The sequence below is a fragment of the Egretta garzetta genome, unplaced genomic scaffold, assembly GCF_000687185.1.
Source record: "Egretta garzetta isolate BGI_Z169 unplaced genomic scaffold, ASM68718v1 scaffold297, whole genome shotgun sequence".
In the NCBI taxonomy this organism is placed as follows: domain Eukaryota; kingdom Metazoa; phylum Chordata; class Aves; order Pelecaniformes; family Ardeidae; genus Egretta; species Egretta garzetta.
The window spans coordinates 10,639-27,054 of NW_009260410.1; the positions used below are offsets into that span (position 1 = coordinate 10,639).

Genomic DNA, 16,416 nt, shown 5'->3' on the forward strand with positions numbered 1-16,416 from the left:
CTGCCCCCCTCCCGGCCGGATCTGGAGGGAAGGGGGAAGGGGCAGCGGTGGCAATAAGCGCAGGAACAATTCACTGGAGAGCCACGGCGCTCTTTGCAGTTTGCCCACTAATTACTATTAAGCCCCGGTTCCTTTTTGTGTTCCAAGGGGCGTCTTCAATGTGGCACTGCTTCTTGGGCCTTTCATGCGGCTGGGCTAACCCCTGAATAGCAGACTTTGCCTCCCCCCCTGCGCCCCCCCCCCCCCCCGCCTTGCTACCTCTCTCTCTCTCTCCCTTTTTCTTTCCCCCTTTTGCTTTTCTGATAGTATTTTCTGTCCATGTTGTGTAAGGCCCTAAATGAATCTTGACTGCCCCTACGGCCGACTGGAGACGCACAAAAGCAGCCCATTCCAGTGGCCACAGCGCCATTGTGTGCCCTAACAATGCACTAATTGGCGGTGACAATTGTGCGGCTGGGGAGGAAGAGGGGGCCGTGGGGGGGACATGGGTCTTTTCCAATCAGTGAGGCAGGTCAATAAAAAGAAGAGAAGGAGTGTGAGGAGCGAGAGACACGCTCTGCTCCCTGTCTCTCCCGCGTGCACGTCCCAAGCAGTTTGCTCCAAGGTTCCCCCCCGCCCCCGCCCCAATTCCTACAGAGAAGGGTAAAGCGAATTATTTTAACGGGTGGCTATGCAGAGCAAGAGATGTGCAACCTAAAAGGGTCATTTCAGTCTCCCAGGCTGTCTCACCATCCCAGAGGCTGAAGAGCTCATGTGATGAGGACACCACTGAGATATTCATGGGAAAAGATCGCACACAATGCCAAGGGGATGCTGGTGCCGCAGCGCTCTGCTCTGGGCACACACGTGAGAGAGAGTGCTCCCCTCTGACTGAAATGAGCTTAAAAATCCCCTTTTTTTGCACAAGGGCAGTGGGATGCAAGGACAGGCTGTCCTACAGTGCTCTGCTGGGTAGGCGGTGGTCCTGTTGGGAGTCAGGGAACGAACCTGGGCCACATCTTCAGCACTAGCTAAGCTGAGAACCGGAGGAATGAAAGGGACATTAGGTGCCAAGGGACTGAGGCTGTTTATTGCCACCATGACACCTCCCAGGACTCAGAGGGAGGGACCAACCCTGTCTCACACTGAGATTCGGCTGGAGTGAGCCCATGGACTCTGAGAGCTGCCCCAGTATGAAGTCAGCCCTGGAGTCTGGAGGCTGATGTATCTGATGAGTGAGGGACAGATTTCAGCTCTACTCATTAGCTTTTAAGATAGAATCTGGGACAGGGAAACGGCATGGGCAATGCTTCTGAGCAAGAAGTATGGAAGACTCATCTAGTTGCCTGGGCTCAAAAATTAATTCAGACAGTTGAGAGACATGGGGTGGGATGCTGAAGTGCTCAACACCTACCCACCTGTTTTCCAAACCGCCCATATTAGCTCCCTCAGAGAACAGCGAAGACCAGCAGGTGTGGAGCACTCTGGTTCCTGACAGGGAAAGCAGGGCGAGCCAGGCTGGCAGCTGGTCTATGAAGGGCTCTGAAATCTCCCTTCTTGACAGAGATGCTTCCCTTTTTTGAAGCTGGTTGATTTTTGAGCAGCGTTGTCCAAAGCAGGGTCAGGAAGCAGGTAACTCTCCCACCCCTCGCAGGACAGCTGTGGGACTGCTATGGTGGGGAACACTTCTGCTAAACGCTTTGCTGGAGAAGAATTACCTCCTGCATCTGGAAAGAGGCAGGAAAACACCTTCCCATGCAGTGGCGTCTAACCAGGGAACAGCTACATAGGAACCACCTCCAGTGGAAGGGCAATACTTTTCTGCAGCAAGACTAACAGGTCCCACGTATCCATACGACTTGGAGAAATCTTGCCGTAACCTCATGAAGAGCAGAGACAATGTGCAGGGAGGACAAAATGGAGCTATAGACCCATGGACAGGCAGGCACTGTGCCTGGATCTAAAATCCCTGGTGCTCTGACTGATTGGGACTGGCATTTCAGTTTGGTCCACTATACATAAACACTGAGTTCAGCTTCAAAGTCTGGTCCTGCAGCCAAAATGCTGAGGGGAAGCCTACTGTGAGCCCAATGTGAGAAGTGGAGCTGCAACAGCCTAGAGCTGAAAGTGTGCCGAGTCCAGGGTATGCTGTGTAGAAACCCTGGGACATGGGACTTGTCCTTTTCACCTCATGGCCACCCTGAGCACAGTATTTTTCTTAATGTCATCTCTCAGCTTTTATGGGTCCTTATCAGCATTTCTACGAAACACGAGAGGACAATTCAGTTCAGATATACCCCTGCTCCCGGGAGGAACCCTCATCTCTCACCACTGATTGCAAGGTGGACTTGCCAGCTGCATCACGGTCCTAAAATTTGGTGGTGGCAATAGCCTCCCTGAGATAAAATCACTAGTTATCTGCTCTAAACACGGTAAACGTGCCACTTCTGCTCACTCTCCCCTAGCAGGCCTCCACACAGCTCCTGCTGACAGCTATGGAAACATTCCCATGGATTACCACGGGTGCTGGAGGAGGGCCTTATATAGTGAGACTTCTCTGCCTCCCCTTTGCCCTAAGCCCTTCACAGAAGTACTTTATTGTTTTATGATGGCGCAGTAACACTTGACATAAATCTCTAAGCACAGCTAACAATGTCAATACTGTGTAAATACCTACAGCAGAGACCCATATTTTATTATACGCTCGCCCCCTTTTACCTGCTATCACCCAGGGTTAACTCTGGGCTAGATGCACATGCATTTTACAAGAAATCTGCCAATTCTATACACTGCTACAGCTCATGTCTCTGAATACCGGGAGCCCAGCTCTGGTTCTTTCACAAACTGCAGTTTTCATTAGAGTCAGCAGAGTCTGTATCTGCTTAAAGGATCGATCGTGCTGCCTGTTAAATCAGAGACAAGTGTTCTTCAGAAGTGCAGAGTCCAAGTCAGAACGGGGCATTTTGCAATATGTACAAACAAACAACATCCACTAGTTTCACAAGCAATCGCGCGCCGATGTCTGGTGCCAGAATGGTGCATGCTGGGGTCTCAGTCCTTCCACCCTAACCTTGCTCCCGCAGGAGGCTGTACCCCCTGCTCTCAGAAATCAGTGGGATTACTTGCAGGACAAGGCACAATTCAGCGGGGAGACTCTCACCATGTTTCATGACTTAGCTGCTGTACTTTAGGTACCTGCCTGCAGCGTTAGTCACAAATGAGATTAATTTACAACCTTTAGTGCTATGAAAGCACCTTGGACCGAACTGCTCCATGCACACCGATTACATCTATTACTTTCTTGAACAGATTCAGTAACTTGCACTTTCTTACTTTTAAACAATATTTAACTTTACTAACCATTCCTTCTTATTCACCTCTAAATATATCATATTGCACCTACATGATAAACACCTGGGAGCTTTCAAGTCAATGAAAGTTCAGCCCTTAACACAAGCTTTTATCTGACTTCTCTTACTTTCCAGATGAGCCTCACAACTTCATTTTTAATATCTGAGGCTTACACCTCAATTACAGAAAATCAAAAGTCACTTACTACAAACAGCGGATTGACTTTTTAGCATGTTTACAGCCTCAATGCCAAGTTTTATATTTGTCTACGCTTAAAATGGTTGGAATTTACTCCTGCTTGCCTTGGAGACTTTGTCTGGTTTTACTTGTGACACCTGATTATCTGAGATGCTTTTCACCACCTTTTCATAGTGGTAATACTCGGGCCTCTAGATGGGACCACTGTTTTGGATGGTATTTATTTAAACAAGAACTATTTTAAAAAGACAGCCCAGAGCTATGTACACATACTCCCAGAACATTTTCACTGAAAAGGTGTGGTAAGCCTCAGACCCGGAAGGTCCCTCTCTGTCCCTAAGGAAAGGACGCTGGCTCCATTTGGGTTAATCTATTACTATACTGTAATCAGGATTGTATCATACACATTATGGAAAAGTTGAAAGAAAAAAAAAATTGTTTCCTTGAGCCTGGAGTGCGATTCTGGACAAGGAACTTGTACCATTTGATTTATTTTAGACAGTGTCCTCAGGACTTCATAAACTTGTGGACGCTATCACTTATTCCCAGAAGAAGGGCTGTACTTTAGTTCTGCCACCTTTTAGAAAACCAGTCAACTTGCCACATTAAACCAAATACTATTAATTTTGGTCTAAGAGCTAGAAGTGTAACTTTTTAAAAATAACTGTCCTGACCTTTGAGAGGAGAGCTGGAGCTTGGCTTGGCATGCTCAGGCGATATGAACCATACTACTACTTGGGGGACTTGGCCATAGGAGATGATCAACTGTTCTGGCCCAACCTATTGTAAAGCGTTGAACATGCAACAAGAACGTGAAAGAACAAAATCCAAAAGACTGGCTGTTGGACCTAAGGGGTTGTAAGATTTGCCCATGATCTAATATTCCCAAATACATAAGCTTATGTGGTTATAAAACACTGACTTGTCCCATCAGCACGAGGAGTATCAGCCATGAAGAGAACAAGGTGGGTGGGTAGGCTGTGGGTGCCATCTGTCCCCCTTGCTCCGCATCAGAAACGGATGCCGCATTGCTGTTGTTTCCCAAGGGACCCGGAGGGCATGCTGCAATTCACAGTCTGACCGGTATTTTCTGTGGCCTGCTGTGTTAAAGGCTATCTGACAAATTAACACAAACGGTTAACAGAGCAACCCAAAAAGCACGGCTTTTGGGGGCATGCGTGCAGGAGTTAAGAACGGGGCTGCCAACGTTAAGGTTTTATTGGCAGAGTTACACTTCACTGGAGGGCACAGGTCTCATGTAATGACCATGTACAACAGGGAGGAAAAATCCCACCACTTCAGCTCCTGACTAAAACCAAAAGAAACGTTGCTTGAAACTCCAGCCCATGACAGCGATCGGAGTATGTCCCTTCAGTAGCTCTTTTCAGTGATGGTTCATACACTGTCACAGAGCACAAGAGAGGCTGGGAAGGGGCAAGGAGGAGAGAAGAGAGAAGAAGCTGTGTAATTACAGCCACAGGAGGACAGAAAAAAAAACCCAACCAAAGTGCTCCTCCCAGGGCTCCCTAGACCCCATGGTCTCTGCTCTGTGTTGACGCTTTCTCCCACTGCCTCTTACATGGTGAAGTGAGGAGGGGAGGTGGCGGTGAAAGGGGAGGGAGATGCCATAACAGAATTTGGTTACCTCGTAAAGCAAATAAGGAGGAAGCGAAGGCCTTGCATATGGTTTTCTCATGCAGTTTTTGTGGTCCTGGTCAAACATTAACTCCTTGCTTGTAGCTGATTTCATCATAGGGATGAAGTCCAAAGGTTCCTGCAGGAGAGAGGATTGACATTCCTGGTGGACTTCTGGTCTTTCTGAGGTGGGGCAGGAGGGCAGTGAGGGAGGGGATAGATCCTTCTCTTTAAAGGCCACGAGAACACAGGGCTAGGTGTGGATTTCTCTGGGGACCCTCAGGCAGGGGGTTTAGGCCCATGAGCTCCACCACAGCTCAGCGCCGCAATCCTTACAGTCACCAAATCCACAGCTCCGGGAGAACTGCAGAAGCTCCCCAGCTGCTGCACTGGAAGAAGCAGCCCAGAAGAGCAGGAATCACGCCTGCTTCTACATCCATTGGTTGGAGAGCCCTTACAAGGTGGGCAAAATCCTGCCCTCCCAGCCCTTCAGTGGTGCCTTCAGTCCAGCTGGGAGATGCCTCCCTTACTTAGGATTCAAGGCCCTCAGCCTGGACCCTTTTGGCAGAGGTCCACGTGACAGCCACGAAGTGGGGAGCTGCCTCCCTGTGCTTCCCGCATGCCTCCCAGGAGCTCCGTATCCAAAGGCTCCCCTGGGAGCTGTTGGGGTCAGCACCATTAACCACCCAGGCATTTGTGACTTTCAGAAAACACTTAAAGACATTTAACTGGGAACCCAAACCTACAAAGCCTGATGCAGCCATTGACAGTATTTCCAGAGACCTCCTGGCTCGGACCCAGGAACAGTAAATATCATAATTTGCTTAGATTTAGAGCCTCTCACCAGCAGATTAGCATTTTTAAGGAAACTAGCACTCTTTCAAAACTTGTCCTACCTGTGGTGCAGTACCCACCAGAAGGCAAATTAAAAAGGACGAGTAACTTTTTTTTTAGTGTTTATTGAGAGTTGCCTTTGTACACAAGGGACTGGTGCTCTGATGCTCTCACAGGTGAACCCAAGTAAACCCTGCTCAAGTGTCAACAAGCAATTCAATGCACTGAGTTTAAATAACATTCTTACACATCAATAATAAATTAAGACTATTGCCCAACAGTTGCAGATAATTAAAAAAAAATCCTTGTCAGAAGTAAAACCAAACAAAACAAACTCAAGAACAATGAAACACACAGAATGATGTTGCCAATAAGTTAACAGAGTAGCACACACTTGTAATGGTTTTCCAAAAAGTCAGGATGCGCTGCCAGTGATGCTAAAAATCCGTTGCTGCTCGCTCCCGGCTTCCCCCAGCCTCTGCCTGCCTCGACTGAACTGAAGTTGATTTGGAAGCTGCCTTTATCACTTAAAACCCTTCAAACACATCTTTTGCTCATGAATTCTTACTTTTGCTTAGCTTGGGTGTAGAAGGGACTGGTATAAGCTAACCTAGTGTCACAGGTATCAATGCCATTAAAAATCAGTCTGAAAACACACTTTAGTTTAAGCAAGACTGACTTTGTAGACAAGCGCATATGCAAAACTGAAACAAATCCTTTTTCCACCAAAACAACGCTGTGTATTCAAGGATTTATACTGGTTTAACCCGTGGATTAGACACAAATAAATAATTGAGCCACTGACACTTGTGCACGTAGACGAGGCCTAATACACGCTGGTCCCAGATGGCTGATAGCTTTCCAGGCCTGGATTTCTCTGATGCTGCCCCCATGAGCGGCATCTTTGAGATCTGGATTAACGGCCAACCTAAGGAATTTGGATGGAGTTGGCATTTTAAGATATGACCCAAGCCAGTGTGTGCACACCAGGGTTTTCAAGTAAAGAAGGACTTGGCACATTATCATCCAGGCTGTCCCCTCACTACACTGCTAAAATGCAGCGACAGCACCGCCGCTGTCTAGTGGGATTCCTGCTACTGGTGTCCAACGTGGACTTAAAAGATCACAGTCGGTAAGGACATGTGCGAGGCCTGACACATGCTGGAAGTGTGAGCCACATACTTTAGCAAACAATGCTAAAATTCAAGCAGGTTAGCCCTCCTCTCCAAGGTAATGCTGACCAAACCCTCACTGGGTTAGCCTTCAGGGAACCAGGCTGCACTAAAATTAAGCTTTGAGGAAAAGCCTTCACTCCCACAGCACTGGACCCAGCTGCACCATGTGTGTAGGGAACGTCAAATGGGAGTCCCTCACCACATGGCGTGGGCTAACCCAGTGGTTCCAGGAGGAGCAAAATTGCACGTGACCTGGTCCCATTTTAATGCCCAATGCTTGCCATTATTATATATGCACAGCTCCTGAAGGTCTCGCATAAGCACAACCGCATTTCTGGCTGAAGAGAAGCCCAGCTAGCCTCCAAAATACAAGTAATGAAAACCAATGCCATATCCATACTATCCTTTCTTGTATTTCCCTCTCAAAGCACAGAGAGCAAACAAATTTTATGGTCACCACTCCTAGCAAGATGGAAACTGCCATGAGCAAGGTTTTTGAGCTCCAATGCTAAACATGCTGCATCATGGCACAGCATTCCTGACAAAATTCTTCACTTTTGAAAATTTAAGGCACCAAATTGAGCAAAAGTGAGGGGTTTCCATGCAGCTTGGTGTCTTCAGAGCTGGTATACACAGCCTGTAGAGTTCACTTGATGAGGGCAGAGTAAGTAAACCGATTTACTCAGCTGCCCCTGCAAAAGAGCACGCGCAGCCACAGGAGAGTTTCAGTTTAAGCCTACAAGTTAATCGAACAGCAGATTAAATCAGGAAATCCAAAACAGGAAGACAGACACTAATATACAGTACTGTAAGGCACTCCTACTGGGAAGGGAAAATTGGAAGGCAAATTACGAAGGAGAGAATGATCAGACTCGACTGGTTCCAAAGCAACACAATGAGCTATAAAGCTCAAAGTCTAGCTGTAGGCTCAGCACTGTGAGCAAAGACAGGGACAGACAGTGAAAGAGAGAGGGGACTGGCCTGCAGCTGAGCAGCAGAAAAAAAAAGAGACGATTATGATGATTAGTTGATTACATTTCTTTTATACAGATCAACAGTCAGCTGCAATCCAGGCCGTGACCTTGGGAAGCCTGGGAAACTCTTGATGGCTTCTGTTACTACAGGGAAAAAGCAAAATACAACTGTGCAGCTTCTCCATTTCACTGTAAATAGATATCCTCTACTTTTTTTTCCTAAACCTTTTATGACATTATCATCAATCCATTATAACACACCCAGTAACCTGATATCAAGAGAAGCCTTGACAAGAGGAGGTCTAGAGGTACCCTGATGATTCACTCCTAACAGGGCCGTCAGAGCCTGTGGAATATTGTGAAAAACTCAAGTTCCATGGCAAAAAGTACCTCCTCTCCCTTATCTAGGAAACGCTCACAACTGCCAGTTCCTACCATCCCAGGAATGAGCTCATATTGGTATGTGCCAGCCAGGATATTGTGTCACATCACAAAGCCATCATTTTTCATCACCTAAGACAGACAAAGAAAAGCAATAGAAAGATTTTTACATAAGAGATCCAAATTTCTCTTTTTACAGGTTGATAATATAAAAAAAGCTGCGGTTTGCATCCCTTACGTAGGTCCTTCTCCTCATTAAAGGAAAACTAAAAGGTCAGGGTAAAGAGGAAAAGAGACTTGAGTTCAAGTGTGTCCTAGATTAAAATAATCTCAGACTAACTAAACTGAGATGAAAAGTTTCTAAGTAGTTGTAAAGGGTCAGGCTATAGTCCATTGCAGTGAAGCACCCTATTTCTATGCTGATTACAAGTTCTGTACAAGCAAAAGCAGTAACTGCATGTACAGATCAATTACTCCTCCATCAAGCTATGGAAGCACCTTCTCTGTGAAGGTGACAAACAGCACGTTTTATTCTTGATTCACAATGAAATGCTGTTCTTCAAATTTATTTCATGCATGGCTAGGACAAGACTAGAAGTACCAATACGTAATTTCATCTGTGTGTGTGCAGGGAGAGAGTTGTCCAATCTGGAAAGACCCCAGGTACTTTTCCAGCTGATGCACACCCAGAAGCCTGCGGAGCAGAGCCACATGCAAGCTACGGGCTGCAGCATGGAAGGGTAGCACTGGGGACCAGCACGCAGCACCGTTAGTACAGCAGAGACAACCACGCAAGGGCACAGTGTTGTCCGAAACCCAAATCACCTACAGGACCCCAGGCTGAGTCTCCTGCTAGCAAATGGCTCTTGCAGGAAAACTGCCCTTTTAGAGTTGGGTCTTTTGAGAGTTAGCAATGGGAGCAGTAGTTTCAGTTTATTCTTTTGCTTCGCAATCCTGAAAAACAAATAGGGCTTGTTCCTACTGCACCGGCACCTTCTGAGGTCAGGATGAAGCCTTTCAGTATGCTTACAAAAGGCAGTGACAGAAGACGTTTATCTTACCCCTTTCTTATGGAATAATTTTTTTTGGATAGGAGCTAGGCATCCCTGAGAGGAAAACATCTTCCACATTACAGTCTGCTCCTATAGCTACCATGAGAAGCTATATTACTTTTCCATGGTAGAAATGAGTACGTATCCATTTTAGGAACTGGTCTGTTTACAATGACATTGGATTTTAAAGAAATTAATCTGATCTGTACTGTACAGTATCCTTTTACATAAAGCTTTGGGCACTGCCAGCATATTGAAACAATACGCTTTTGCTCTTTGCCTGTAGTAACGGCAGTGGTTCCGGACCCATGACTAATTCCAGCAGTTTCACCGACATCACACTCTTTATTTTCTGTAACTCTCAGTTAGCAAAGAGACTGTTTGGTAATACCTATGCAAACCCAGAGTAACTCCAATGCTGTCTGTTGTTATGCCAGAATTCAACCAGGATATCTAACCACTCGCATGATTAGTGCTTTGGAGATCAGGACATCTGTTAAAGCAACTAATAGTTTGCAATGTCTGAACCTTGATTGCTTGACTTCATAGGGTTTTTAACAGTGCACATAAGCAGCCTTCTCAAAAATGAGCTGGGCATGAACCAGTGCTGTAAGGTATCTTAAATACCAGAGAATGATGACATGAAAAACACCACCTTTTTTTCTTTAATGACGCACCATTATGCCCAGAGCTAATTCAAAATAGTACCTGCCAGATTCCGACCGTTTCACAGCTACTGGCCTTGCCACAGGAGTAGCTGTAGTGACACATGCTGAAAAACACGGGAGCGTACTGTTTATTCAGCCAGTACCACTGCAGTTCCTGTTTGCATGACTAATTCCACAATACTTCCCCAGTGTTTGCATTTCTGAACATGCAGGGAATTCTTCACGTGGGAATGGACTTGCAAGGAACATTGTATCTTCAAGGATGACAGCCAAAAGCAACTCACATGAGGAACAGTGAGCTGAGACAGAGACATCCCTGTGTAAGGGAAGTATTAATTTTAGTGACAAAGGTGCATGATTCACCAGATTTATTAAAATGGGAATCCCTGTGCTACTTTGCCAAGAACATGGAAAAACCCTCACTTCCTTCCAAAGAATCCCACTGCGAGAAGGGCTTCTGGAAAAGAAAGGCACTGGTTGTATAATGTATACAGATATAAACATGCTTCTATATATATAGTAGTGGCACTCAAATTTGAGAAAGCTCAGATTCAGCTGCTTTCTTTGACTGGAGGCTGGAAAAAGTAACCACTTATACTCCAGTACAAGGCAATCATTGTAGCATTCTACCTTTAAATGTAAGCATGATGTACCCTGTCCTTTTATTTAAAATACTTCAGCAATTAGCGAGGTGCTTCAATGATCAAGACTGCTTTTCGCCTTGAATACAACAGCCTGCAGATTATATAGGAAGCAAAGATCAGTATTGTGCATTTTCACAAACCTGTGTGAGAAGAGAGGAAAAATACACATGCATGTGACTGGCTTTTTTCTCTTGAAACCATATTTGCTTTCTGTATATAATAAATGTATGTGTATATATATGTGAATGCTTTCATATGTATGTAATACACACATTACTGCAGGGTCTGGAGAAAGAGTTAAGAATGTGGATTGGAGGGAGGAGGATCTCCAAGTGCTCACTGGAGGGGAAGCTGCAATGAATTAAACATACTGCCGGTGATGACACACATCTCCCTGCTTAAATCCACCACGTACCCCCCTTCACAATACATGCAATTTACCGTGTTTAATACTTCCCCGTGTTCCCGTTGTGTGAAGCAGAACCATACCTTGAGGAACTCAGCTCTCCACTACAGAAGTCACTACAGAAGTATAAAATCCCTTAGAGCTCGCAGAGAATGCAGGACACAAATGGCACACGAGTACAGCAAACTAGCATTTCACAATTGTGGAGTATTTTCTAACTAACATGGGCAAGTCCACTTTCCATCAGTCTAACAGGTTCAGGTTAGAGGAACATCTAAAGTAAACTTCACAAAATAAAAACAAAACCAATGTGGACACTTAAAATGCCTTAAAATGTGAGACTAGCAGGAGGTCAGAACCAACATCATGTTACTGGAGGTGAGGACGTGGCCTCACATAGATCAAGAATAACCAGGGTAAAACTCAATGGACTTCAGTGGCAGAGCTTGACCGACGTACCCAACCTGAACAAAACCAGTAGCAAGTCCCCTGCTTATCTGTGTATGGAATAGTTCACTGGGGTGGTTATAAATACATAAACATAGCTGAAGGAATTATTCTGCGTCTTATGTTTGCAAGCACCCTGAATAAGTTTTGATGGGAGATACTTTTCTTTCCTCAGAGAGGACTGACATGTAAATGCACTGATCCTTTAAAAATAGCTCTCTGGAAACATGAGGAAATGGAACCACGTGTCCACATCAGAAGGAGCAGCTGGGTTTAAAACCATTCCTGCCCTACTGGGTTCTGTGAAACACCTCACCAGAACCTCCGCCAAGGCTAATAATAAATAAATAATACACATAAATAAGTCGATGATTCATCAATTCTAAATGAGCAACATAAAAAATAATGTGGTAATGGCAGGAAATATTTTCTGCCTTGAGGAAAAGTCTTCTCCAGAGGTGGAAAAGAAAAAGTTGGGTGCTTAATTAGCTAGACCTAAAGCATTTCAAGTAAACCACATTTTGAGAGCTAGCGGCTGGACTTCAACGCAAAATGCAGTTTAGCCATTGGTATTTCAAAGCCAACAAGGCTTTATGGCCACTTTGGCAGCTGCTATTCATGGATGAAGAAGGTCAGATATTATTTTGCAAAAAGATTTCTGCCTGGCTAAGCTGAGAAGTTGCTTGAGCTGGCAGCTGGGAAAGGGATTCTCTTCAGGCTAGCCACTGCTTCAAGGAACTCATGTGTTCTGATACGACAATTCAAACATGTTGCAAGACTCTTCGAAGTTTTCATCCATATTCAGTCGCCTCCAGAAGGATTTCTGCTTCTTCTGCAATTCTTTACGCACACACCTGGGGCATGGTACAGCCTTCACTTTGCACTCAGAGTGGAAGACAGCACCACAGCTTTCACACCTGCAAACACAAATTATGTGTCAAAATTGAATGACAAAATAGAACCAGAGCATGCAATGGACTTCACATGGATTGTGGGCAGTAGACATTCCTTCAAACAGTTCTGGTAGCTCAAAGAGCTCTATGTTTCAAGAGTGGAGTTGTAAAAGACACTGCCTTGCCCACACCTCTGCTGGTGTAAAGCCACTCAGGACCACTAAAGTAAGTTGACTTGCATCCATTTGCAGTTGCTGAGAATCTTTCCCAGCACTTCTGCTTCACAGACAGATATTTTTAGGAGGATTAATACTTATCTTCTTATTAACTAGCATTCAGATCTATCACAGAACAGATACCAATTTTGTTTTATGAAAGACAAGGTTACTGCTTTGATTTGTAAATGAAGAGTAACAATATTCATTTCCATTAAAATATGTTTGAGCATTCGCAACAGTCAAGATATGACATTTTCTTCACTGAAGTTCCAGTGGTCAGCTGCTCTGGAAAGAGTAAAAGTACAGTCCATTTCAACAGTAGGAGAAGTTGTCCTTCCACAAAGTAAAAAATGAAACAGAGGTAGGTGGTATTTTTGCTCTGTGTCCTGTGGAAGATTAGACTAGATCAACACAGTTCTAGCTTCTGGCATTCCAAGGTGTGCTATTCTGTTCTCAAATGCAATATTATGACTTCAAACAAATCAAGTGCTCAAACAAGATGACGGGATTACTTTTGGGGCACTCTCAGGCAATGGATGTAATGTTACAGCAGATCAAGCCCCAGTTCCAGATGGCTGTGGAGCAATGAATCAGCTGGTGATCATGGAGTGGGCTACAATTAAACAGATGGACATGCTCAGCCTCTCAATGCAAATAACTATCTGTAGTGATGAGTAAGTTGCTACAGCTTTGTAACCGAATGAAAAAAATAAAAAGGATGATAGTGTCAGAGGTACAGTGTCTTAGATTCCAGCTGGATAATCAAGTAATGAAAGCAACAAAACATCAAACTTTAGAGCAAATCTGAAATACAAATGAGGGGTGCTGGTCACCCTGGTGACGTGGGAAGTCTTGAAATGCCTTGCACTTTTCCTTTCTCGCAGCTACTGTAATCAAATGACTATATAAGAATCCAAGTGTCCATTGTTATATCTCTAGTGGGGTTTTTTGTTTGTTTGCTTTGAGCTTTTTTGGTTGCGTTTTTTTCTTTTTTTCTTAGAAGTAAGTTCTTCAAGACTGTGAAGAAAAACTGAAAACATGCAGAAACAAACCCCAAACACTGAGAAGCCATAAGGCAAATTGAAGTATTTGGTATGCAGTCTGGCAATACTGAGAGAAGTCAATAAGCTAATACAACCTGTTGGCTGTATTAGCTGCATCTGCACCTCACCTGTAACTTTAAAAAAACTGTTCCTGATCTGGCTGCACTTTTAAGTTTTATGCCTGGGTCTAAACATGGTCTAAATTTTAGTAACGGCAGAGCTTTGAGAAGGCTATGCAAAGGTTTACAGGCACATTTCTAGCTAGCATAAACTGATATGTAACAGTTAAGAAAAGGAAGGTTAAAGAGGCTAAGTATAATGCTGTGTATCCACTGACTACTATGATCTCTTGCAGTAAAACTTGACTGTCATATTTCTAAGTCCAGCTTAGTGAGTCTAAACCCGTTTTTGAATCAAGAAACTGGCTCACACAGAGATATTTATCATTTCTGTGCTCAGAGAGTGAGTGTTATGGCCCTGATGCAGTGAACCACATAAACACATGCTCAGGACTCATATCCCAGTGATTTCCTTGGGATTACTGGTCTGCTTACAATTAAGCATGTGCTTACATGCTTTGCTGGATTGGGATCTCCACGAAACAAGACAGAGAGGACAGCAGTATCTTTAAAACTTCACATCATTCTGAATTGACACTAATGGTGATTTTATCAAGCTAATTTTCCCTTGTTAGTCAGCAATTTACAGTGCCCTGGAAGTTGCTAGAGGGTAATGATTGATGAGGAGTGTAATTTTGTGCTCTCACATTGCCACTCCCTACACTCGCCCAGTATTTCTCCATGGTACGCGTGGAGGTGACAAAACTTATCAGAAATTGCTGCTGAAATGGATGGAGTGGGATGAGAGAGGAGCCAGCACACCTGCTCTCCCCAGTCAAAGGCCATCAGCAGAAAAGAAGAAAGATTGATGTTGTTTAAATTAACATGAATTCATTTTTCAGAAATAAGCTCGGGGGAAAAAATAACAAACTTCTCTCACATCGCTGAGAACCAAATGAGAATGAATGTCTGCACTGGCGGCCATCGTGGCCATCATCAGTCCATTCTGGTGCCTCCACCCCTGACTGCCCCTCTGGGAGACCTATTTTCTGCTTTCTCTGGTGAAGGCTGAGGTACTCCCAGCCCCAACGGCTGGGTGCAAATGACAACAGAACAGCAGCTTGGAAGAATGGTGCTCTGAATTGGCAAGCTGCCTCTTGCTCTCCGCAGGGACAGGTACAGAGGATACCTGGGTCAGCCTTCACCCCATGCTTGTATGCCCTCACTGCTAAAGAAACTCAGTCACTGGGGCCGGAGGGCAATGCCGATCTTGCTCTGCCATTGGGCAAATGCTAAGTTACTCCCTTTAAAGCGATGGAGCTATACAACCCCAAGCCATCTACAGCTTTGCTTTTCATCATATCAAATACAGTCAGTCTTAACTGACCCTGGAAATGTCAACTGGTTGACCATTCCTCATCTCAGGGGGAGAAGTTTTCCAGTGATACCAAAAACCCCACCAAAATTATATTCCTTCTTAGAATATTACAAATAGCTTGCTGCTTATTTAATCCTGACATCTAATTTTATCTCCACATGTTAGAGTCACAGCTTTTCTTTACTGCTGTTTTCAAGCCTTGGTATTCCAAAATGCTTTTATTTCTCTGGAGAGAAGATACATTTTGTAGTCTTTAAAGGCTCACGTAATGGCTCAACTACACTTTGTTATCTTCCCTTTAACCCCTGTAGTTGTCATAGGTAATTCATAGTTCAGGTACTATTTCTGAATCCTGACTTATTTGGCTAGAGGCCAAAAAGTCCCTGCATCTTTTGTGAGACTTCTATATGCCACTGATAAGAAGCTGATGAGCCCGCAGCCATTCAGGCCTTTCACATTTCCTTTTTTAATGAATGATACTGCAATACTGCACATTAACAGCATCTTGCTATTTTTCAAACATCATTTGAAGAACTGGTGAATATTGCATGTTGTTTTCATACAGACTTTCAGTCTTTTAAGAAGGCATCTGAAATAGCTTCCTCTCTATTTCAGTGTTTTCTCTCTTTTTTTCCCTCTTTCCTGACCAACTCAATTTCTGTTGAGACTACAGGGGGTGGTTTATGTTTTAAGGATGTTTTTACTTGTTTGAACACCAGAGTAACAAAAATGCAGCGAATTATTCAATCCTCTGAATAATTTCTATTGCGCTAAAAAGTGTAAGAGAGAAAGGGCAAAGCTCTCCACAGCTAGACAGGCTTTATAATGCTCTTATTATTATCATTACTAGTTATAAAAGAAAAGCCTTTCTACATTAAAAGCATAAAATCATTCCTTGTATGCTGAGGAAATGCCAATGTTAGTATCTCCCATTAAGTCTGGGCATTTGAAACATATACACATCAGAATTTGGTAAATTGTAAATTCTGGCAAATTCTTTTCATGCTTCCCACCTGTACTTCACAGGTTTATGGCTTAAGTAATTCTAGATTCTGCACAACCGATTGATCACACTCATATT

General features: G+C 44.3%; 1 protein-coding gene across 1 annotated transcript in view; it reads right to left on the bottom strand.

The window, feature by feature from the left end:
• Positions 1-12,283: 12,283 nt before the first annotated feature.
• The window catches only part of PLEKHM3 (pleckstrin homology domain containing M3), a 75,210-nt gene continuing 71,077 nt past the window's right edge, over positions 12,284-16,416 (bottom strand). Inside the window, exon 7 of the mRNA XM_009643545.2 lies at positions 12,284-12,661. Coding sequence (XP_009641840.1) covers positions 12,484-12,661 — 178 coding nt within the window. The 3' untranslated portion in view covers positions 12,284-12,483. The remainder of the gene's footprint in view (positions 12,662-16,416) is intronic.